Source organism: Notamacropus eugenii, chromosome 4, assembly GCF_028372415.1.
Source record: "Notamacropus eugenii isolate mMacEug1 chromosome 4, mMacEug1.pri_v2, whole genome shotgun sequence".
In the NCBI taxonomy this organism is placed as follows: Eukaryota; Metazoa; Chordata; class Mammalia; order Diprotodontia; family Macropodidae; genus Notamacropus; species Notamacropus eugenii.
Window position 1 is genome coordinate 394,771,894 of NC_092875.1, and position 25,605 is coordinate 394,797,498.

The 25,605-nt window shown below is 35.8% G+C and overlaps 1 protein-coding gene across 2 annotated transcripts in view; it reads left to right on the forward strand.

The window, feature by feature from the left end:
* The window catches only part of ZCCHC2 (zinc finger CCHC-type containing 2), a 91,386-nt gene that overhangs the window by 40,971 nt on the left and 24,810 nt on the right, over positions 1 to 25,605 (forward strand). The window contains exons 5-8 of one of the 2 annotated variants that reach the window (XM_072605515.1): positions 5,338 to 5,450; positions 6,670 to 6,764; positions 13,996 to 14,079; positions 14,765 to 14,822. In XM_072605515.1, coding sequence (XP_072461616.1) covers positions 5,338 to 5,450; positions 6,670 to 6,764; positions 13,996 to 14,079; positions 14,765 to 14,822 — 350 coding nt within the window. The remainder of the gene's footprint in view (positions 1 to 5,337; positions 5,451 to 6,669; positions 6,765 to 13,995; positions 14,080 to 14,764; positions 14,823 to 25,605) is intronic. The other variant, XM_072605516.1, reaches the window with a different exon arrangement.

A 25,605-nucleotide genomic window follows, 5' to 3' on the forward strand; every position in this document is an offset into this window, starting at 1 on the left:
TTTGTATACTCTTCAGCATAAGCACCCTTATTGTGTGTTTTTATCTGGTACATATTTTAGAGTTTTATTGGGGTATTTTGGGGGTATTTGGGCTCTTCTAGGTCCTACCATACTGCCATTTTATTGTCCTAATTTCTTTTAAATGTTACTGATAGTCTTTGCATGTCATACAGCCCCCTACTATATACTCCAAATTAGACCCCACACAATATAGAATCCCTGAAAAGTTAAATAAATTAAATAATTGTGACTGATAGTACATGCAACCTTAGTACTCAGTCTGTTTAAGAATGAATGTTTGCTTTATAACCTAGTAGCAACATCATCTAGTGTTTTCTCTCTGTTGCCATTTAATATTGTATTCACTTATATAGCCAAAGCAATTTGTTTAATATTTTAGTTTTGCCTGGTTCATGCTGCATCATTTTATACACATCTTCCTACATTTCTTTGTTTTATTTTATTCCTTATAGTATATTTGTATTCCTTTTATTATATACTTCTCTTTTGAAAAGCATTCCCCTAAACATCGTGACATAGTTTGATTCCTGTTTTTGCTATTACAAATATTGCCATTATGAATATTTTCATATAGATATGTCTTTTCTTCTTATAATTTTTCCTTGGTATGTAATCCTATATAATAGTCCATTCACTAGATCGGAATGAATCAATCATGAAGCATTTATTTAGCACTTACATGTTTCAGGCACTGGATTACACATTGGGAATACATAGAAAGGCATAACCTGGTACTGCTACAATTTTACGTCCTAATGAGGAAATGACATCTAAATAACCATGTACAAATAATATGTGTACTGTATAAATGTAAGATAATCTCAGATGAAAGACACTAGTAGTGGGGTATAGGGAAGATGAAATGAGGAAGGTCTCTTGCTAAAGGTAAGAATAACTTCATAACTTTTCTTCAGAGATTCCCGTTGTTTTCCTAAGGGATTAGACCAGTTCATGGCTTGGCCAGCCATGCATCTTTGTGCCTTCCAGTGCTAGATTTTCTTATACAGTTATCGTAATCATAACTAGCATTTACATAGTGCTTCAAATGTAAGGTACAAAGTGACTTACAAACACTCCCGTTTTATCCTCACAACAACCATGTGAGGTAAGTGCTGTTGTTATTCTCAGTGAGACTATTGAGGCAAACTGGTTGTGATTTGCACAGGATCACAAAACTGTGGTTGTCTGAGGCTGGATTTGAACTGAGGCCGTTTGACTCCAGATCATGCACTTCTCTACACTGTGCCACCTAGTTGCTTTTTATTATCTTTGCCAACTTAATGAACCTGAGTGATAATATATTAACATCAATAACATAGAGGTGCTGAATGGGGGATGTATCAGTTATTAATTTTAAACCAATTTCCTTCAACAAGCTCCAGTGACTGGTCTTCTCTAAGCTTGGTTTGGAAAAATGGGAAATTTTAATTTTTTTATTATTAGTGATCTTGAGCACTTATTTAGATAGATGTTTAAAGAGTATTTTGCATTTCTTCCTCAGGAACTGTTAGTTTATAATCTTCAATCACTTCCCTGTTGACTAGAAGTGTCAGCCATTTTCTGTGTGTTCTTATCTCTATACTTTACTCTTTTTGCTACTTATTCTAGCTGCATCTTTTTATGCAAAAGTTTTTTATTTTCATGTACTCAAATTAATCTGTTTTGTCTTTTATGATCTGCCCTACTTGGTTAGAAATTCACCATTTATCCATAGTTATGAAAGAGAACCTATCATTCTATAATATTTTAATCATGATTTTAAAATTTTTTTAGCTTATTATTTATGGTACATGGTATAAGATGTAGACCCAAACATTTTACTGTTAAACTTCTATACAGTTCTCCAAGAATTAGTGAATAAAGAACCCCAGCCCCAACCCCACATCCCATTCTATATATATATTCTTTGGTTTATTTAAAACAAGACTGATGTACATACTTGCTTTGAAGTCTTACATATCTAATCTGTTCCAGTGAGCCAGTTTTTTAAAAATCATTCACCAGATAGTTTTGATATAATTTGAGATTTGACAATGCCAAGCCCCCTTAGTTGGTGCTTGTTTTCATTATTTTTCCAAATTTTCCTTGGCTGTTTATTATTACTAGTCATACTACGTATGGCTTTTGTTATTTTTCTTTGTAAATGGTTATTTTGGGGAAGTGTAAAAAATTAGATCTCTATGGAAAGCCATAGAGAATTGGCAAAGGTTGGCCAGGAATAGAGAGATTGCGGTCCATATCACTGAAAGATTTGTAGGTATCAAATTTAGTCTATCTGTGGCTTTCACTATTCTGCCCTATCCATGTGCAGGAGCAGAGAAGGACAAATAGATCTGCATTTTTAACTCTTAGATTTCCCACAAAATTTTACAAAGGAAAGAGACTTCTTTTTTCTTCTGATAGCCTGTGACTTCAATAACATATAGGTGCTGAATGGGGATGTATTAGTTATTAATTTTAAACCAGTTTCCTTCAAGAAGTAAAAACTCCAGTGACTGGTGTTCTCTGAACTTGGTTTTGAGAAAATGGGAAACTTAAAGAAGAATTATAGACCCTAAAGTACTTTAATCTTTGTTAGTGCAGATTACTTAGGCATACCAAATTGTCAGTTATGTTCACAGGACAAAAAATGATGCCAGAAAAATTTTCCATTTTCAGTAGCAGTTAATTTGACATTAATTAACCTCATTTTGTCCTTCACTGTTGGGAAGCAGTAGGGATCACTGCAGGTGTGAGAATAGAGCAGAGGCTGCAAACTTCAGAATAATAAGCCATTAGCCTCCGAGAGTAGTGGAGAAGTAATTCTTGACTTCTGTCATTTTTCTATACGTGATTCAGGGACTGCTTTTGTTTCTTTCAATCTGTTTGGTTGTTTTCCCTCTTTCCTTCTGATCAAAATTTATAATCTATTTTTATACAGAAGTTGAAGTACAACTAAATTTTAAATGAATAACATGAAATAAAAATGAAATAAGGTTTTAAATGTAACAGCATGACTTTACTACTCTCTCTCTTCCTAAATCTCCTGCGTAATTCTAAAGGTGCTACAGTAAAGCTGCTTTATCAGACTTCCTTTAATCCTGGATATTTTGTCATATTTCACTTAATTCAGTCATGTAAATTTCTAAGCTCTGAGGTGCTTTTAAAAAATACTACATATTTCCACAGTAAGTATATCTGAAAGTTCTCTAGTGAAAGACCTTTTTGGTTAACACTGGAGCTTTACAACAAGTTTCATATTACAAATATATTTTTTAAACTACAGAGTAAATAATTGTAGTGAGTGCTCTTTTTATGTTTTCTGAAATGCTCAGCAAAAATTTAGACCTCAGATAAGTAAATAAAATTTTAAAAAATTTAGACCTCCCAGTGGTCAGTTGTAGCCTGTGATTGATAATGAAGAGGAGGGATAAATAAATGTGTAAAAGTACAAGTATTTTATATATACATATATATATGTATGTATATATATATGTATATATATATGTATATATATATATATAGTAAAATGGGAATTAATAAAAGGAACAAAAGCAGTTGGACCCAGGTGGAGACTTAATGATTTCCTGCATAGTGATTAGGTCAAAGAACAGCTCAGAAATAATAACTGTGAAAAAGATTAGCAGTGACACAATAACTTAATTCTAGGATGAAGATAAAGCAGTTATCAGGAAAATTTTATCCAGGAATTTTTAAATAGGATTGAATAATTTAATATGTAATTTGAAAAACTGAAATTAATCTGCAAGTAAAACCAAAATAAGCAAAAAGTATCTTGGAAATTAGAAATATGAAAAATGGAAAACAGTTTCAGTAGAAATGATTAGCAAAAACAAAAGCCTAGGTCTCCAAAAAGAGTAATAAAATTGATAAACCTTTAGCTACATGAGGAAAAAGAGGAAAATCAAATTGTTAAAAAAAAGTGAAATAATAATAGCTAACATTTTATATGGTACTTTAATATGTGCTAGGCAATATAACAAATACTTTAATAATTACTATTTTTTTTGATTCTCACAACTATTCTAGGAGGTAGGTGCTATTATTCTCATTATACAGAAGAGGAAATTGAGACAAATACAGGTTAAGTGATTTGTCTTGTACCACTCAGTGTCTGAGGCTGGATTTGAACTTGGGATTTTCCTGACTCCAAACTTAGCATTTTATTCACTGTACTACCTATCTAGCTATCCTCAATAGAAAGAATTCCCAGAACTAGCCATACATAATTATATGCCAATCAGAGTGAGAATTTTAGATCAATTTATGATTACTTAGAATAATATGAAATACCCAAATTACCAAAACATGGAAATAGAGATATGACCTTACTCTCAAAAAAATGAAAATTAAACAAACAGAACTACCCAAAAGAATGAAAAGGGTAAGTAGAAATCAAAAAATAACACTAAAGGCAGCAGTAACTTCATCGTCCAGAATACTGTCTGAACACTAGAGATTAAAGTTATATAATTTGACAATTTTAAGCATTTTGTGGAAATGTAAATAATGGGAAATCATATGCTTTTCCCAGACAGTATTGTGGATCCCACCATATTAGTATTATATTATTAAGGCACCTACTTCTGCTCACATGAACTGATACAAAATGAAATGAGCAGGACCAGGAGAACATTATGCACAATAATAGCAATAGTGTAGTGATAATCACCACTGAAAGACTTAGCTAATCTGATCAGTACAATAATTAAGGTAGTTCTGAAGGATTTAGGATGAAAAACACCATCTACCTCTAGAGAGAGAACTGATGAAATCTCAGTGCAGATTGAAGCGGTTTTTTTCGCTTTTTAATTTTTCTTGCCTTAGGGGGTCGTTAACATGGCTAATATTCTAGAACTGTGTTTTGCGCGATTTCACATGTATAATTGATCTCACGTTGCTTATTTTCTCAATGGGTAGGGGAAAGGAGGGAGAGAGAATTAGGAACTCAAAATTTAAGAAAAAAATGTTTAAAAAAATTTTTTTTTTAAAAAAGGCACTTCTGAGTCACTCTTGTACTTGGAGTCCTGAAATATTTATATTTTATACATTGTCAACTGAATGTTGAAATTTATGCTGCTTTTCACCTTCAGGTATGCCCATAAAACACAAAAACCTGGTTATATATCACTTCAAAGTAGTAAAAATATTGACTACATTGATTCTTTATTGTTTACCATATCAGTTATGAATAATTAGTGAAGAAATTGCTTTTGGATGAATCATAGGCAAGAGTTTTTTCTTGATATTTAGTGTTATTACAGAAAGCCTTACATCTTTTCTTACATGTGATAAATTCATCATTTATTCTTTTAGCTTCCAAAGGAACTGTCTTCAGAAACTTTTGACAAGACAATTTTGCGAGCACTAAATCAGGGGTCTCAGAAGAGAGAAGAACGGAGACATCCTGACCTAGAGCCAATCCTAAGGTAATAAACTGCTTGAAATAGCCTTGTTAACATAACTGTTACTCGGGGTAAAAGATTATCATGATAAACACTAGCATTGATTACTAAAATAGGCTGTTTCTGTGTAGCTCCTTAAAATAGGCTATTTGTGTTTAGGATTTTTTAGATATATTCCTCTCTAGATGAAAAAAATCAACTTTTATTTTTTCATTATGTTTGACCTGCTGATTCTGAGCTAGCTACTGATCAAAATATATAAAGTAGTTTTTTGTTTTGTTTTAGTAAAATCATTAATGTCATCATATCTATGAAATACTTACTGAGAGGAAGGTTCTGTATTTAAGATGCTTGACTGTGACAACTGAATACAGTAAAATTTTAGTACACGTTACCATATTTAAAAAGGTTTATACATAGATTTGTAAATGGAGTATTATTTTCCTGTAATTAATGCTAAATCATTAGTTTGTTCAGTTGGTTTTCATGATATTATGAATTTTTTTACCTTTATTCCACAATTTTTGGTGTCACTCTTTATAAAAATAGATATTTTTGGTCAGGAAATTCTACTTTCTGTGATGTCTTTGTATTCATGTTGTGACAAGACAAATTCCATGAAGTTCTGAAAACTTAAAGCCTGTAATGGCCTGTGCACAGGGAAAATAATTTTCAAAGGCAGAGAGCAGAATTCATAAAATAATGTACTTGTCTTAGCTCCGCTCAGATAAAGAATTTCCATTTCTTCCCTGCATGGACCTTATTTTTTCAGTTATTCTCTCATTAGCTCATTACATATGTCTCTTTAGTTTTAGTGGCTGCAATTAGAGGGTTACACAATGATGAAGTTATTAATTAATGTATATTCTTTATATAAATGTTAACATAATCCAGTGTAAAAACAAACTGCTAATTTATGTTTATGGTCCATTATGACATTAAAATATTTTTCATTTATCGTTGTGAAGGATCATTTTTCTTCTTCAGCTTCATTTCTGATCTGTAAATATATCAAACTTTAAAATTTGTCATCAAATTTTATTAAAAAATTTTAAACCTTTAAGTGTCATGGAAACTCTTCCAACCTCCTCCCTTTGTTGGGCTTGAGCTCAATAAGAACAAGTATCTAGTTCTAGGTCGGCTTTAGTGTTTGTGTAATAAACTTGTATAGGATTTTACTTTAAAGTGATGATAATGTAATTTATTGTACACAAAGTAATTCATTTGTTCTTTTTATATACAGGCAGCTATTTTCAGCTTCATCGCAAGCTTTCCTAAAGAGTCAAAAAGTACACAACTTCTTTCAGTGCATATCATCAGAATCTTTGCACAGTCTCAGTAAGAATTTTTATTTTTATTATGTTTTCTTTTAAAGTTTTTATTTTGTCATTTTATTTTAATCCGCATTCTCATCAGAACTACCTTGAAGTGTAATCAGGTGTCAATGATGTGCTTTTTGTTACATTTACAAAATATTGAAGTGCTTTTATCACAAATTATAATTAGTAGTGAGGTTTCGTTTCCCTTTGTGCTAATACTTCATACTAGCATTCAGTTTTTGAAACAAAGCTTTAGCAACTAATGTAAACCCTAATGTAAATATTCCCCAAATTTCCAAATGTATCCCTGTCTCTTAAAATGCTGACTTAACAATGAAAAAAATACATTTAAAAAAATTGAGGTACATGTTTTTCATCAGTAAAACTTTTACATAATAATAGTAGTTAAAATCTGTTATCCCACTGAATTTTCTTCTCTTCTGTTAACATTAATACTAGAGAGTATGGTGTTGCGTTACTGGTTAATTTTATGACTTCAGTGAAGAGTAAAAGCTGTTCTCCACTTGATTTGTGACCTTTTCTCATACTTAGGTTGTCTTTGATGATACTGCATCTATTGATGTAATTTTTCTTCTTTTTCTGTACTCTTTCTTTTAATAGATAAGTTTTAGCAACCATTTTATCAGTAAACTAGGGACAAGATGATTGCTGTTGTCTTCAAACATTGCTGCTGTAAAAGGGAGCATAAATTTTATTTCTTGGTTAAGCACATTACTTTAAACAAGCATATTCATTCACCTTTAAATATCCTTACCCAACCTTTGGTCCTTGCTTTTATTGACCAAATCTCCCACCAAGAAATTATAAGAAGACACACATTGTCCTAAAATTTGGCATCAAGTTTAAGGTACTGAAATTAAAATTTGGAAATTGCATGATTTTTTTTTCTGGGAACTTGATACTGTGCCTGAAATGAAGAACTTTCCAAATATCCCAACACATCTTTAGTTTTAGACAATTTGTATATTTACACTCATCATTAGATTTATTCATTTAATTAGATTGACATTTATTGAATACCCACTAGCTGTAAGCAAAGACACTGTCTTTGAACTTCGAACTAAGAACTACTTATAATGCCTTGTATATACATACTTTAAATTTTTAGGATTTAGAGCTTAAAGGGACTTCCGCATTTTAGTCTAATTATCATTTTATAGACCATGATAGTGGCCCAGAAGTTAAGTAACTTGCTCTGTATCATATTGCTTTTAAGTTGTAGACTCCCTCCATTTGCCTTACTTTACCACCTGTTTCCCTATACTTGAAATTCCCTCCACCACGGCTCTCCAGCTGATATAATACAGCAGCCATTTACTAAACTTCATCTGTTTGCAGAACCTTCTGCTAGGTATTAGGGGAACAGTCTGAGAAGGGCAGTTGAGACCCAGTTAGAGAACTATAATGCACAATAGCAAATAAACTACAAAAAAGTACTGCAACCCCCTACAGTATTCAGTAAAGGAGGTGACATTTGGACTTTAAAAAATAAATAGGGATTCAGAAGGCAAAAGCACCAGAGCTGAGGGGCATTGCAGGCTTGAGAAACAACTCCATCCAGGGTACAATGGCATGTGATTGAAGTGTGTGTTCAAGGGACAAAGAACTGTCAAGTCTGACTAAGGCGAGGTGTTATAGAACTTAGTTATAAGGGTCCTAGAATACTAGAGAGGGCATTTTCAACTTAACTCAAAAGCATTCAGGAGCTCCTGAAGGTTTGGAGCCAAGGAGTGGCACAGCCATACCTATGCATAAGAAAGATTATTCAGTCTGATTGAATTCAGTCAGTCTGATTGAAATATGTTAAGAACCCCTCTTATTAGGGTATTGCAGTGAGAGAAGGGGAGTTAATTTAGTTAAGTAACTAATAAATTAGTTAATAATAGACCTATACTGTATAGTAGCGTTTAGAATGGAGAGATCCAGCCAAGAAATATTGTAATGACAGAATCCATAGAATCTGATAAGAGGTGAGAAACCTCTTTTGCATTTGGGAGCCTAGATGGATGTTGATGCCACAGATCATAAATTATCATAAAGAAGCTTATATTTGAGAGAAAATATAAACTTGCTTTTGGATCTGTTCAGTTTGAGGTACATGTTTAGTTTGTATCTTTTTTTAAAAAGACAATTCAAATGTTACCTCCAGAAAGTCTCTGGTTCCTTCTTCTCTGCCTTCTCCATCCATTGCTATGTTTACATGAGTTATTTCACCCCACCATTCTTCCCTCTACTGATGTAGACTTCCATCTTCTTTTTACTTTAATAAAAAGTCTTTGTGATTTATTGTGACTGAAAAAACAATTTGCTGATGGCCATCCCTTTAGTGATGAGTCTTTCTGAACTTAGGTGGTCTTCAAATGAGACCGTTTGAGACCCTTATAATCCCTCCCTGGGCTCCATGAAGCTTTTCTAGCTTGGTGTAGCCTCTGTTAGAACTTGTACAATGCTCATCTGACCTTCAGGACTCAAAGTCATCTCTGTCTCATCATGAAGCGTCAAAGAAAGACTTCAGTAGAAGAATAACAGTACGCATTTGTATAGTACTTCAGTTTACAAAGGACTCAGAGCATTGCTGAGGCTCAAGTCCAATTGCATCATCTTCATTTTACAATAGAAATTAGAAAATAAAATGTCTGTAGAGAAATTCCATGTTTTTTATGAGTGGCACAGCCTTTCTGTTAAGCTTGAATGATCAACACCTTACCTGCATTAGCATGGAATTCGTGATGTCATTGTTTCCCAAATGAATTCTAGTTATCAGAGCCTTATCCATTAAATGAAGGCTTAATGCCTTGTGACCATTAGTGTTATTTGGGGAGACATCATAGGGCTTTAGCCCTTTGTATTTATTGAATAACAGCCAAGTGTGTAAAGGCTACAACTAACACCAGAACCCCCACCCTAACACCAGCACCTCTTGTCTTCTTTTTCTCTGAATTCAAGAAAGAAGAATTCAAATCCCAGCCCCTGTCACGTACTGCTACACTTTCTCTGACTTTAGTTGAGGGCATTTGTGGTAAGATCCCTCTCCTTCCCCACAGAACAATTCACCATCCTCCAGTTCTTCCTTTGTTTCAGACTGAGGAAGATGGGGGTCCTTCTGGCCAAGATAATTCCTTCAACTTGTGCTCTTTATCAGTTTTGGAGAGCTTGTCCTCATCATTGACTAGCCCTTTCCAATACTCACCCTATCTTTTGTTTTTTCATTATGAATTGGTTTCTTCTCTGCTCCCTACCCTTTCCTTACAAGCAGAAGCTATCAATATCCATAGGTAAACTCCTAGAAAAGATTCTCTATGTTCTACTTCTGCTTCAGATTTCTTTTCACAGTACTCAGCACACATTCCTTTCCACGCACTGTATAATCCAGACATACTGGCCTACTTGTTATTCCTCACAGAATGCTCCATCTCCTAACACTCTGCCTTTGTACTGGCCATCCCCATGGCTGGAATGCTCTCCTTCCTTACCTGCCTCTCAGTTTTTCTAGCTTTCTTCAAGATTCAATTTAAATTTAACGTACAGGAGACTTTTCCTTCTAAGATTACTTTCCATTTACTCTATTTAAGCCCTCAGTTAATGCTTCTTGCTTGACTAACTTCTATTTTGGCCCCATTTTTCCCTTTGTCCCTCCTTGCCAACCTCCCTCTCTTTCTCTTTTTCTCTTTCTCACACACACACACACACACACACACACACACACACACACACACACACACAAAATTTGTACCATTTATTTTGTTATGGTTATTGATATTTGTCACATCTCCCTCCCAGAAAAAGAATATTTGAAAGCAGCTTAAGTTTTTTTCCCCCCCTCTAATGGTTAGCAGAACCCTTGGCTTGGTTCACAGACATTTAAATAAATGCTTGCTAAATACCTGAAATCACTAATAATGAAAGAAATGTACATTTTTAAAAAATGCTTTACACCCAGAAAATTGACAAAAATGACAAAAAAATAAAAATTTTGTTAAAGTTGAAGGGATGGTAGGAAGACAGGCATATATCAGTTCAGCTGCAAACTGATCCACAAGTTCTAGAAAATAATTTAGAATTATATGAGAAAAGTGACTAAACTATTTATGTGTCCAGCACATGGTAAGTTCTTAATAAATGCTTGTTTACTTCATTCCTGTATCTACCTTCCTATGAGTGACCTTGAGTCAGTTTAACCTCTGTTTGCTTTCCTTTCCTCAACTTCAAGTGGGGATAATAACAGCACCTGCCTCTCAGAGTTGTCATGAGGATCCAATGAGATAATATTTGTAAAGCACTTAGTACAGTGTCTAGTGTTGTAGTAGATAGTATATAAATGCTTATTCCCTTCCCTTTCCCACCCCCCTTCCCGTACGTACCCTCCTTGATCCATTATTCCCCTACTGCATGTATACTCCAAGAAAAAAAACAAACAAACCAGAAGATTCAATACATACCAAAATTCTCTTGATGCTACATTTTATGTAAAATGTAAAAAAGGCAAAAATATAGAAATAAAGTGGGTGCCCATCAGTTGAGTTGGAAAAAAAGCATATGTGAGTAGAATTAAATATTCTTGTGTAATAAGAAATAACAAATATGAAGAAGTCAGAGAATGGTTTCTATGAACTGATAACAAAGATACAAATAATAAGCAGAGCTAGAACAGCTTGTATGATGACAGAAAAAAGGAAATGGAAGTAGCATTGTAAGATAGTCAAAATCTAAGTAATTTTGACAACCTTTATTGGTTTCAGAGAAAAAATGTGTGTGTGTGTGTGTGTGTGTGTGTGTGTGTGTGTGTATCACCATAGTTTTCCCTAGTATACCTTCACATGTTCCTTCCAGAAAAACATCCCATATAACAAATGATATGTTTAAGAGAAAAAAGAGGGGGGAAATCTGTATAACTGATTAGTTCATCAAAAAAAAGTCTAGAAATATGTGTGTCGTGCAGCACTTGTGGACCCTCCTACCTCTGCAAAGGACTGGACATGTCTTCTCTTATGTCTTTTTCCAGGCATGCTTGGTCCTTGAAATTTTGCAACATACACTTTTGATATTGTGTGTGGGTGCCTCTATGCATGATTCTTAATAGTATGACAATTCTTATTGTCATAGTCATCGTGTATCACTGTTTTCTCAGCTCTATTTATTTCTGCATTAGTCCAGGTAGATCTTTGCATGCTTCTCTTTATTCATCACTTCTTATTCCTTTACATTCATGTACCATAATTTATTTAGCCATTCCCCAACTGATGAGCATGTACTTTGTTTTTAACTTTTTACTATCCCCAAAAGTGCTGCTAAAAATATTTTAATGAATGTGAGGGCTTTCTTATTAGTGGTCTCCTTGGAGGTGTAAGCCTAGAAATTGACTGTCTGAGATAAGGAATATGTACATTTTAGTCATTTGCTTTCCAGATTCCAAATATTCAAATTTCTTTCCAAAATGTTTGTACTGATTCATAATTCTACCAACAGTGCACCAGTGTGCTTGTTGATTCTTCATATCTTTTGTCATCTTTGCCAGTTTGTAGGGTATGAAATAAAACTAAAAGATTGTTTTGATTTTCATTTCTCATTATTAGTGAGTTGGAGCGTTCTTTTCTGTGGTTGTTAATACTTTGCAGTTCTTTTGAAAACCATTCCTATCTTTTGACCACTTAAATACTGGGGAATAACTTTTGGTCTTACAACTTCCTAGGATTTAGTAGATAAGGCATAGTTAAATTGGAACAGATTGGTGGAGATAGTAGGTTGTAGGTAGTTGGTGAAACAATTTTTCACATATTTAATTTCTATAGATAGGAAACAGAGCCCCTGGTGTGCATTGTTAAATCTAAGAATTATATTAAGGCAGTAAATACTAAGTCACCTTATTTTTTATATGAACTTAATTATCAACAAACACAAACATTTCATTATACAATGCATAAGAAAGAGGATTGGAGAAAACAATTTTGTTTCCACTGTTTCGTGGAGTTTTTTAAGACTATATTAAATTTGTTAAGGTAGTAATGAAATTATCCTATTTATATTCCTTTCTGAACTTCTGTGTATGTTTATTTCTTTGTATTTATTGTATTTTTATAATGTTTTGTTGATGCTATTTTCTTTATTTTTTTTGCAACTACTTTCTAACCATCACCCCCAGAAAATCCTCTCTTAACATATTTGCATAGTATAGCAAAACAAATCAACACATTGGTAACTGAAAATTGCCTTCAGAAAATGGGTCTTATTCTGTGCTTCAGTTCTATCAGTTTTCTATAAAAAGTAGAAAGCATGCTACCATTGCTGTATTTATTATTTCCCTGGTTCTACTTTTTCCACTATGTATCAGTTACTTTGAATCTTCCCTTATTTCTCTGAATCCATATTATTATTTCACAGGAAGTTATTTCACTGGTACAAAGAATCCCCTAGTATGAAAATTCTCTCTTCCAGTGCAAGTCAGCCCCTTCTCTGCAACTTAGAGTCTTTCCTAGAGTATTGAGAGGTTAAGTGATTTGCCCTTGGATATGTGCCCAGTGTATGTCAGTCAACACCTGACCATATCTTCCTGAAGTGCGCACCAGACCTCTGTCCACCATACCCCATGACTTCCTTGTTATTTCTTATAGCATAGTCATGTTCTACCACATTCATCTGCTACCTTTTGTCCAGCTCTTCCCCAATTGGTGAATATTCATTTTGTTTCTGGTTATTTGCTAAACAAAAAGTGTTGCATTAAATATTTTTGTATGTATGAGTCTTTTCTCTGTCTTTGATCTTTTTTTTTTCCACTCACTCCTAGTAGTATCACTAATTGACAGAGTGTATGTAGACACTGAGGTGAAGAGAGCTCAAGTGACTTGTTACAGATGCTTGCACAGTGAGTGTGTCAGGCAGAGTTTAGACCCATCTCCTGACTCCATGTCCAGAACTTTAACTATCATGCCCTACTCCTTAAATTGTAGTCAAATAAATTTTGCTTCTGAAATTATTATGTTTTGTTTTACCTGGGGCAGAGAAGCTGCTTAAACCAGCTATGTATACAATATTAAGCTCCTGAGATAACATAGTCCATTTTCAAGTGATTGTTTTTGCCAGTAGAAATTTATTTTGTCTTCTTCTTAATTTCTACTTCTATGTATCTGTCCCTCATGAATAGTTTCTAGTTTTCTATGTCTATAGAAACTTAGTTCTTTTCTAAAATTTCTAATTTTCTTAAAACATTTCATGGAATTGGTTATTTCCTGCAGGTAATTTGCAGCCTTCTTTAAAGGCATCTAAAATACCAGAACACTTAAAGGAAGATAGTTCTGAAGCTTCAAGTCAGGAGGAAGGTGGGTAAAGAAAAAGAAATTGAGTCTGGGCCACAAATCATAACTTTTTTGAAGCAACTAACATAAATTTAATGCCTCTGGTTCAAAAGATTGATTGCAAATTGTTGAAAATTTGACAGCTTATAAAGGAAATTAGTTTGAGCATTGAATTTAGGTGAGCAGAGGAGGCTAGGAAGAAAAGCAGAAAAAACCTTTGATATCTAACATTCATACAGGGCTTTCGAGTTTGCAGTGTGCTTTTCATGCTCTCTTATTTGAGCCTTAAAACGACCATAGTTAGGCTCTATGTGCGGTGATATCCTTTTTTAACGTAGGAAGAAACAGGCAGAGATTGTGATTTGTCAGCTGTCGCCTGTGTGAGTGTCAAAGGCAAGATTCAAACACAGGTCTTTTTCTGATCAGCCCTTTTTCCACTTAGAAATCTTCATTGACCTTCTCATGACATAACTTCCTTTTGCTGCTCTGTAGTTAGGTTCAGAATATATAAATGACAGCTTTTCCCAGAGATTTTACACTAAGAAATGTCCAGTGTTTAGGTTATTGAATATAATAGAACATTATACTTAGAAAATGGAGTGGCCCCCGTTCTCTCAACCATGTTACTGATATAACCTTTGTCTCTTTTTCCTAAGAGCATTTAGTGAACTACGTTACTGATGAGCTTTTTGGTTTATTTTTTCATTAGATGTTTTACAACACACAACAGTCCACAAGAAACATACTGGAAAGGGTCCTGTAATGAAGTAAGTACTTAAATTTTTTTAAATATGGTTTTTCGATGTACTTTTGATCAATATTCCAGTGATTCTAAATATGTTCTGTTTATTCATTATTAATGATAGTATTTTATTTGGAGCAAAAAAAATTTCTGTTCCATTAATAAATGATGTTTTCAGAATTTCAAAAGCATAATTTAGGTATATACTTCTTTCCTAGGACTGTGACACTGTTTCCATCTCATTTTCTGAATAATGAAAACATGATGCCTTAATTTTTTTTCCTTAGTAGTTAAACTTGGGACAAAATGACTTCTAAATTTAAATACATTCCTCCACTTCATAGTCATTTTCTTAATGTTGTGGTGATTGAGAAACAGGGTTTTCAGTTATTTTCTAACCTTATTTGATGATTCAGAAGTCTGAAGATCAGGCAGTTATTTATATTGAATTATTTAATCTTTAGAGCTGGCTAAGATCCAAAACACTTTTTCAAATGAAGAAACAATCGTAGCAAGTAGACTAAGACAAGGGTGGGGAACCTGTAGCCTCAAAGCCATGTGTGGCCTTCTAGATCCTTGGATATGACCTTTCGACTGAGTCAAAGTTTTACAGAAAAAAATTCTTTTATTAAGGGAATTTGTTCTATGAAATTTGGATTCAGTCAAAGGGCTGCACTTGAGGGCATAGAGGGCCACATGAGGCCTCAAATCCCTGATCTAAGATAATACAGCTACTTAGTGTCCAAAGATCTTATGGGTCTTCTGGCTCTGAGTTCAGTATTCTGTTCATTAAGAACTGGTTATGATATTCAAATCCAGCCATAGATTGGGCAGTTTGTTTTCTCTAGGAGTCTATGTTTTTAAAATTTTCAGTTGCCAAATTTTCTAATGTTTGCTTTGAATTTTATTAACATGACACCGCTGACAGTCTCAGAGTCTAAGAACTAGGAAGGGGTTTGGCAAACATGCTTTGGATGTAGAGAAAATTTAAATAAAGCAGCTTTATCTGTAGATAAGAATGATGAAAAACTGTAGTAGATTAATAGCTAGCTCTAGATTCAGGAGGCCTGGGTTTGACTCATACTTCTTGCAGACAGTGGCTAAAGAAGTTACATAAACTCTTCAAGTTCCAGTTAACTTGACAAGACATGAAGTTGCAGAAGAATTGCAGATATGCAGGAGTGTCAAGGAGCTTATTTAGAGTGTGCTCCCAATGAAGTTGTTGGTCCTGATCAACAGAACTTTACAATTGGATATTCTGAAAAACTCAGCATTTGTTCATTAATGTAGTCCTTTAGATTACTTTATCCCAGGTATACTTTGAAAGGGGAAGATGTTCAGAGAAGTGTAAGTTATCAAATGGGAGTAATTTCATTGAATTCGCTTTTTACCTTCTGTTCTTCAGATATATCAAAGTGAGGAGAATAAGTGAAATCTGTTGATTTCTCCTTGCTAGTCATGGGAAAAGTCTTTACTATCCTTATATCTCTTATTTTTCTTCCCTTTCCATCCCTCTTGCCCTCCCTCCCTCATTTCAGTACTTAGATGTATTATCATAAGTGTTGGTCTTGGCTTTTGCAACAGAAGTTTTTATAGAACTAAGCTTGTTTGGGAGAGAGGGAATATAATACATGTCCATTCATGAATAACCAGTAATTAACTTCATGACCCTACTTTATCTCTTCCTTACTCCCCTTTTTCAGCCCATACTTCTTTTTGGAGACAGATGATAATAGAAGATACTCAATATCTCCTTCACACTTGCCCAAACTTCTACTTTTTTTCATGTATATAAAAAGAAAAACTTTATGTGACAATTTAAGCATAATTTCCATTAAAAGAAACCTTTAAAATATTCATTTTCTCCTCAAGCAATTGTAGTTTATGAAAAGCAAGTACAGTAATGACTTATTTATCTAATTTTCTTAGAAAATTAACTTTCCATGTGAATGAAGATTACTCTTTAACTTTTTTTTTAATGTTTTAAGGTATGTTATTTTTTGATTTTTTTAATTTTAATAATATGAAATTTTTACAAAGATCAGTTATATACAGTAGATATATATGTAGATTTCCAAGGTGCATATATTATATGTATGTGTGTATATATATATGCATGTATATGTATATTTCCAAGATTAGTCAATAACAGATGACAATGTGATATTCCTAAGGTGTGACTATGTCACTGCCTTGCTCAATCAACTCCAGTGACTCCTTCTGCCTCTAGGATAAATACAAACTTTGCCATTTGATTTTTTTTTAATTTAACTTTTAACATTCATTTTCACAAAATTTTGGGTTCCAAATTTTCTCCCCATTTCTCCCCTCCCCCACCCAAAAACGCTGAGCATTCTAATTGCCCTTATCACCAATCTGCCCTCTCTTCTAACATCCCTCCCTTCCCTTGTCCCCATCTTCTCTTTTGTCCTGTAGGGCCAGATAACTTTCTGTACCCCATTACCTGTATTTCTTACTTCCTAGTAGCAAGAACAAAACTTGACAATTGTTCCTAAAACTTTGACTTCCAACTTCTCTTCATCCCTCCCTCCCCACTCATTCCCTTTGGGAAGGCAAGCAATTCAATATAGGCCCTATCTGTGTAGTTTTGCAAATGACTTCGATAATAATCGTGTTGTAAAAGACTAACTATATTTCCCTCCATCCTATCCTGCCCCTCATTGCTTCTGTTCTCTCTTTTGATCCTGTCCCTCCCCAAGAGTGTTGACTTCTAATTGCTCCCTCCTCCCATTGCCCTCCCTTCCATCATCCCCCTCACCCTGCTTATCCCCTTCTCCCCCACTTTCCTTTATTATAAGATAGGTTTTCATACCAAAATGAGTGTGCAGTTTATTCCTTCCTTTAGTTGAATGTGATGAGAGTAAGCTTCATGTTTTTCTCTCTCCTCCCCTCTTTTTCCCTCCACTGAAAAGTCTTTTGCTTGCCTCTTTTATGAGAGATGATTTGCCCCATTCCATTTCTCCCTTTCTCCTCCCAACATATTTCTCTCACCACTTAATTTCATTTTTTTAAGATATGATCCCATCCTATTCAATTCACTCTGTGCTCTGTGTGTGTGTGTGTGTGTGTGTAATCCTACCAACTACCCAAATACTGAAAAGTTTCAAGAGTTACAAATATTGTCTTTCCATGTAAGAATGTAAACAGTTCAACTTTAGTAAGTCCCTTATGACTTCTCTTTGCTGTTTACCTTTCCATGTTTCTCTTCATTCTTGTGTTTGAAAGTCAGATTTTCTTTTCAGCTCTGGTCTTTTTCATCAAGAATGCTTGAAAATCCTGTATTTCCTTGAAAGACCATTTTTTCCCCTGAAGTATTGTACTCAGTTTTACTGGGTAGGTGATTCTTGGTTTTAGTCCTAGTTCCTTTGACTTCTGGAATATCCTGTTCCATGCCCTTCGATCCCTTAATGTAGAAGCTGCTAGATCTTGTGTTATCCTGATTGTATTTCCACAAAACTTGAATTGTTTCTTTCTAGCTGCTTGCAATATTTTCTCCTTGACCAGGTAACTCTGGAATTTGGCCACAGTGTTCCTAGGAGTTTCTCTTTTTGGGTCTCTTTCAGGCGGTGATCTGTGGATTCCTTGAATACTTATTTTGCCCTCTGGTTCTAGGATCTCAGGGCAGTTTTCCTTGATAATTTTATGAAAGATGATGTCTAGGCTCTTTTTTTGATCCTGGCTTTCAGGTAGTCCCATAATTTTTAAATTGTCTCTTCTGGATCTATTTTCCAGGTCAGTTGTTTTTCCAATGAGATATTTCACATTATCTTCCATTTTTTCATTCTTTTGGTTTTGTTTTGTGATTTCTTGGTTTCTCATAAAGTCATTAGCCTCGATCTGTTCCATTCTAATTTTGAAAGAACTATTTTCTTCAGTGAGCTTTTGAACCTCCTTTTCCATTTGGCTAATTCTGCTTTTGAAAGCATTCTTCTCCTCATTGGCTTTTTGAACCTCTTTTGCCAATTGAGTTAGCCTATTTTTCAAGGTGTTATTTTCTTCAGCATTTTTTCTGGGTCTCCTTTAGCAGGGTGTTTACTTGTTTTTCATGCTTTGCTTGCATGTCTCTCATTTCTCTTCCCAGTTTTTCCTCCACCTCTCTTAACTCGATTTTCAAAATCCTTTTTGAGCTCTTCCATGGTCTGAGCCCATTGAGTGGGCTGGGATACAGAAGCCTTGACTTCTGTGTCTTTCCCTGATGGTAAGCATTGTTCTTCCTCATCAGAAAGGAAGGGAGGAAATACCTGTTCACCAAGAAAGTAACCTTCTATAGTCTTATTTTTTTTTTCCCTTTTCTGGGCATTTTCCCAGCCAGTGACTTGACTTCTGAATATTCTCTTCACACCCACTTGGCCTCCAGATCCTCCCAGCCAGTGCTTGGGGTCTGAGATTCCAATGCTGCTTCCCAGCCTCAGGGCTTTGGGCGGGGGCAGGGCTGCTATTCAGTGTGAGATTAGGTTCAGCTGCTCAGGTCAGGGCAGGGCCAACTCACAGGGCTCAGTTCCCTCAGGGGGTTTATGCAGAGACCTTCAACAATGGATCCGGGCTCCTGCCTGCTTGGGGAGCCTGGGTCTGCTCCCACCTCCTCTGCTGCCTCCCGAGGGGGCCTGAGTTATGGGGGCACCCCACTCCCTTCTGAACCCGCCAAAGAGACCCTCTCACTGACCCTTGTCACCTGTGGGTGAGGGACCTGCGCTGCTGCTGGAGATTCTGTCCCTGAAGCCTGCTCAGATCTGCTCCTCTCAGCGCCACGCGGCCAAGGCAGGGCTGGGCTCGCTCCTGGGTCCACAGCGCGAAGGACCTTTTGAGAGAGGTTTTCTCGGCTCTCTGGAACAGAAATCTCGTCTGTTCTGTTGTTCTGTGGCTTCTGCTGCTCCAGAATTTGTTGGGAGTTCTTTTTTACAGATATTTTATGGGCTGTGGGTTCGGAGCTAGCATATGTGTGTCTTTCTACTCCGCCATCTTGGCTCCACCCCTATGTCCAGAATCTTAGCAATTACCTCTCCACAGTCACCTAGCCTCCAGTTCCTCCAAGTCAGCACTAGGGGCTGATTTTCAGATAAGCTGGTTGGGCAGGGCTGCCATTCAGTGTGAGACAAAGACCATTTCTGCCAGGTCCTCCACCCAGGGTGAGGTAAATCTCAGCTCTTCAGTGCTCCCAGGGTGTTTTACGCTCCAACAACAAGTGGTTTGTAAGCGCTGCTGTGCACCCTCTGTGGCTGCTGCCTGCTGCTGGAGCTATGGGAAGACCCTTCTCTCTTCTTGGCCAGCTGATAAAACCCTGTCACTGACCTTTGGTGTCTGTGGGTTGAGGGATCTGAGGACCTGCTGCTGTGACTGGAGATTCTGCCCCCAAGGTGTCCTCCTCCCAGAGTCTCGTGGTGCCTTGCTGCCTGGTTAAGTCTGGACTGGGCTCTGCTCAGCATCTGGCGCAACCAATGTTTCCATGGGCCTTTCAGGTCACCCTGGGCTGGAAATCTCCTCCACTCTGTTGTTGTCCACTTCTGCTGCTCCAGAATTTGTTGAGAGTTCCTCTCTACAGGTATTTTGTGGGCTGTGAGGGGAGACCCTACGTAAGTGTGTCTTTCTAGTCCGCCATCTTGGCTCTGCCCCCCCACTCTTTAACTTTATTTGATCAATCATTTTTGATAAAGGTTTTTCTAAAATGCCTTACATGCTTCTCTACACTATTCAGGCATGAATACTATGTAAGTGACATGTTAGTGAAATCCTGAAAAAGCTGATCTTACTTTGACCTTTGTACCTATTAAGGTAGAATAGACAAGCTTTTTAAAATAATTGCAAACTTCCACTGATTTTTGTATACTGATGAAGGAGGATGATGGTTCAGATAAACTGAAACAAAAAATAAAGATGTTCCTTTGTCTTGTTTTTGTTAATTGTTTTTTACTTAACACTTTTATTTTAACCAAAGACTTACAAATCATATCACATAATGGACAGTTTAAAGATACCCCAGAAGTCATCTCATCCAACTCTTAACTGAGCCTGTCATTCCTACAGTGCCTCTAAGAAGTTCAGCCTCATCTCCAGAGGCAAACCACCTCATAATAGCTGGAATTGTCAAGAATTTTTTCCTTATCAAGCAAGAGTCTAACCCACTATTCCTAGTTCTGTCCTTTGGAATGAAGCAAAATCAGTATTCGCTTTCATATGCTATTCCTAAGAGTAATTCAAGTCAACTATTCTGTCCCTGTTGTTTGTTCATTCCAGGTTTAAAATGTTGTAACTGATTCTCATGCAATGGTTTTTCAGGCTCCTCACTCTCCAGGCTGCCTTCTAGGAGCATTCTAGTAGTTTTTCTTTGTGTTTCCAAAAATGTGCTGCCTCGAACTGAACAAACATTTAGGAGAAATTCTAAATACAGCTGCAGAATAAGAGGCTGCTCTTATTCTGAACAAAATTCTTATTTTTAAAAATTTTAAGGTACTTTCTGGTGCCTTTTTTTTTTTTAAATCACATTCATTTCTGAATATCTCTTTGCCCCCACCATTCCCCAGTAAGCCATCCCATGTAAAAGAAAAAAATCTCAGAATTTGAGATTTGGAAGGGAACGACCTCAGTGGCACTCTGTCTAGTTCTGACTTTTCAAAGGACTCACCATTGAAACTTTTCAGGTAAATGGTCATATAGCCTTGACTGAAAACCTAGGGGAAGGAAACCAGCCACATTCTCTCATTTAGGCCAGTTCACTTGTGGAAGCTTTAGTTGTCACAAAGTTGTTTTTTCCTCCTTGACACCAAACATAACTTGGCCCCTTGGCACTTCTAGCCCATTGTTCTTGTTTCTGCCTTCTGGGACCAAACATAGTTTAATACCTCTTCCACATGACAGCAGCCTACAGGTAATTGAAGGTTGCTGTAATGGTCCCCATGCTAAGCAATCTCAGTTCCTTCGACTGATCATCCTTTGACATAGACTCAAAGTTCTTCATTGTCCTGGTTGCCCTCCTGGATGCTCTTTAGCTTACCAGTATCCTTTGTGAATTGTGGTATCCAGAACTGAACACAGACCTTCAGGTTGGGCTTGATAAGAGCTGAGTACAATGTAATTGTCACCTCCCTCTTCCTAGAATCTTCCTCACTTCATACATCCCAAGATCACATTAGCTTTTTCCCAAGATCACATTAGCTTTTTGGCTTTACCTCACAAGGCAGATTGATTTACCTTGCAGTCCACCGGAAACCCCAGTTGTTTTTTGTTGTTGTTGTTTATTAATTTAATCCTTGACTGAGTTGTAAAATGTAATAATGTCTATGTTTTATCGTATTTTCATTGTATTAAAAATTTCCTAATTATATTTTAATCCAGTTCAGGCTGTACTCAGAAGTGTTGTGACCCCATGGGCCATATGTTTAATACCTCTACTCTAACCCATCAAGATCCTTATGGATCTTGACTATATCTGCATTTTGGCTATTTCTTCCAGCTTCATGTCATTTGCACAGTTAATGAGCTTGCCATCCAGGGCTTTATCCAAATTATTGCTAAAACTTTTAACATAACAGGGCAAATCACATATTCCTTCATGATACCATGGGCCACAGCATGCAAGGTTCTTCTGTCCTCCACTGTCTGCTGAAATCTGTCCACGCTGGGATGTTGAACAGATTTCCTTGGATTTGAACAGATATAATTCTGTCATTTTTGAGTTTGTACTGTTTTTCTGTACCTTTTATTGACTGTGACTGCCACTCCATTTCTTCTAAGGGATTCTTACCCACAGTGCTATATGTAACAACCACCTGAATTAAATTCCCCCATTCCTCTTTATTTAAGTTCACTGACCCCCAGGATGTCAGTGTTTCATCTTTCTGTCTTCTGTTTGATCATCTACAGCTTACTTTGTTCAGAGATTTGACATTCTAGCTTCCTGTGCAATACTGATCTTTACAGCACTGAACCTTCCTTTCACCCCCAGACACATCCACTGCTGGCTTCCTTTGACTCTGGCCCAGCTGCTTCATTCTTTCTGCAGCTACTTGCAGTTGTCCTCTGCTCCTCCCTAGAGATGTGCTGGACACCTTCTGACCTGATGAGAAACTCAGCTTCCGGTGTCATATCTTTTATCATTTTTATACTGTTCGTGGGGTTTTCTTGGCAAAGACATTAAAGTGATTTGCCATTTTCTTCTCTAGTGGATCACCTTTTGTTAGAACTCTCCTTTATGACCTTTTTGTCTTGGGTGAACCCTGTACATCATAAGTCATAGTTTCATTGAGCTACATAAGTCCCTTGACCATGACATGGCAATGGTCCAGGAGAGGGATCTTTTATTAATGCACTCAATATTTATATTCATTTTTGGAGGAGTATTTTGTCACTGAGTTGACATAAAGCTTGCAGCTGACTAAAATCTTTACTTTTTTCTTAACAAATTGTCTAAATTCCTCTTCTGTGTTTATTTTTAAAAGGGAAAAATAAAACTTTATCCTTCTAAAATTCTTATTAGATTTGACCTGTCTTTTAGATTTTTGTTTTGTCATTTAAAGCATTAACTTTCTCTCTTATCTTTGTATCATTCACAGCTTTACTAAATGTGCTTTTATCCAAGTGATTGATATTTTAACATAAGATGAGGCCATAGATGGTTATGTGGCATTCTTTAGGTTAGCACTGCTCTACTGATCTTGAGATCTGGTTGTGAAACCAGCTCTCAGTCTAGTTGACTATACTATATTATCCATTCAACATCTCCCCACTTTTTTTTTTTTACAAGGATATAATGAGAGAATTTGCCGAGGGCCTTGCTAAAATCCAGATTTGCTGCGTCTGCAGTATTCTTCTGGTCTACCAGTCTAGTAACCCTATAAAAAAGGAAATAAGGTTAGTTTGGCATGATTTATTCTTAGTGAACCCATTCTGGTTCACAGTGATTGCCATTTGACATTCTGAAGTATCATTAGCCATTCCTTTGATGACTTAGAGAAATTGGAAGGACCTAGCACATGGTCTGACTTCCTAATCCATTCTAGCGTGCTTATTTATTCTGTCCCTTTTCTCTTCCTAGGATGGCCAAGGACATCTCAGATAAAAGTAAAGGATTATTTATAAGCAACTCTGTATTTTTCACTCTGTTTACTTGCTGCTGTACAGCTTTTTTCACATACAGCAGAGCACAATGGTAAATGTGTAATAAATGCTAAATGCTTGATGGATACTTTAGATTTTTAAGGGTTGAGAGGCAATTAAATATTTGGGTACTACAAAAGAAAACTCCAGAAAAACATTAAATTATGCAAGAAAAATTACTTAAATTATTTTCATCCTTGGATCCACCCATATTATGGAATATATACCTCAAGGAGGTCAAAGACAAACAGATTCCTTACATACCAGATATTTAGAGTAATACTTTTTATAGCAGTAAAAAGTATTGTCCATTGATTAAGGAATGGCTGAAAAATTATAGTGTGTGAATGGAATGGAATGTTATTATATAATTATTAAATCATCAAGCATTTATTAAGCCCTATATCTATATACCAGGCATTATGCTAAGCTCTGAGAATGCAATAAAAAAAGCAAAACCCATCCCTATTTTCAGTAACTTACATTCTTTTTTTTCTTTTTCTTTTTGCTACACATTTGATTTTTAATTAATTTTTGGTCATTACATGTTCAGAAATCTTTTGCTGTTGTCACATTTTTCTTTTCTTTTTTTATAGTTTTATTTATTTATTTATTTTTAGGTTTTGACATTTCCACAAAATTTTGAGTTCCAATTTTTCTCCCCATCTCTCCCCTCCCTCCACCCCATAACACCTTGCTTTCTGATTACCCCTTCCCTCAATGTGCCCTCCCTTCTATCACACCCCACCTTTCTCTTATCCCCATCTTCTCTCTTTTCTTGTAGGGCAAGACAAATTTCTATGCCCCAGTACCTGTATTTCTTATTTCCCAGTTACATGCAATAACAATTCTCAACATTTGTTTCTAATACTTTGAATTCCAACTTCTCTCCCTTCCTTCCTCCCCACCCATCCCCACTGAGCAAGCAATTCAATACAGTCTGTACGTGTGTAGTTATGCAAAAGACTTCCATAATAGTCATGCTGTGAAAGACTGTATTTCCCTCCATCCTATCCTGTCCTCCATTTATTCTAATCTCTCTTTTGACCTTGTCCCTTCCCCAAAGTGTTTACTTCTGATTCTCCTTCCTCCCATTTGCCCTCCCTTCTATCATCCTCCCCACATCCCACTTATCCCCTTCTCCCGTACTTTCCTGTAGTGTAAGATAGATTTTCATACCAAATTGTGTGTGCTGTTGCTCCCTCATTAAGCTAGATGTGATGAGAGTAAGCTTCACTTTTTCCCTCTCACCTCTCCCTTTTTCCCCCTCCATTGAAAAAGCTTTTTCTTGCTTCTTTTATGAGAGATAATTTGCCCCATTCCATTTCTCCCTTTCTCCTCCCAATATATTCCTCTCTCACCCCTTAATTTTATTTTTTAGATATCATCCCTTCCTATTCAACTCACTCTGTGCCCTCTGTCTATATATATATGTATGTAGTCTCTCCAACTAACCAAATACTGAGAAAAGTTTCAAGAGTATCAAATATTATCTTTCCATGTAGGAATGTAAACAGTTCAACTTTAGTAAGTCCCTTATGATTTCTTTTTCCTGTTTACATTTTCATGCTTCTCTTGATTCTTGTGTTTGAAAGTCAGATTTTCTATTCATTTCTGGTCTTTTCATCAAGAATTCTTGAAAGTCCCCTAGTTCATTGAATGACCAAATTTTCCCCTGAAGTATTATACTCAGTTTT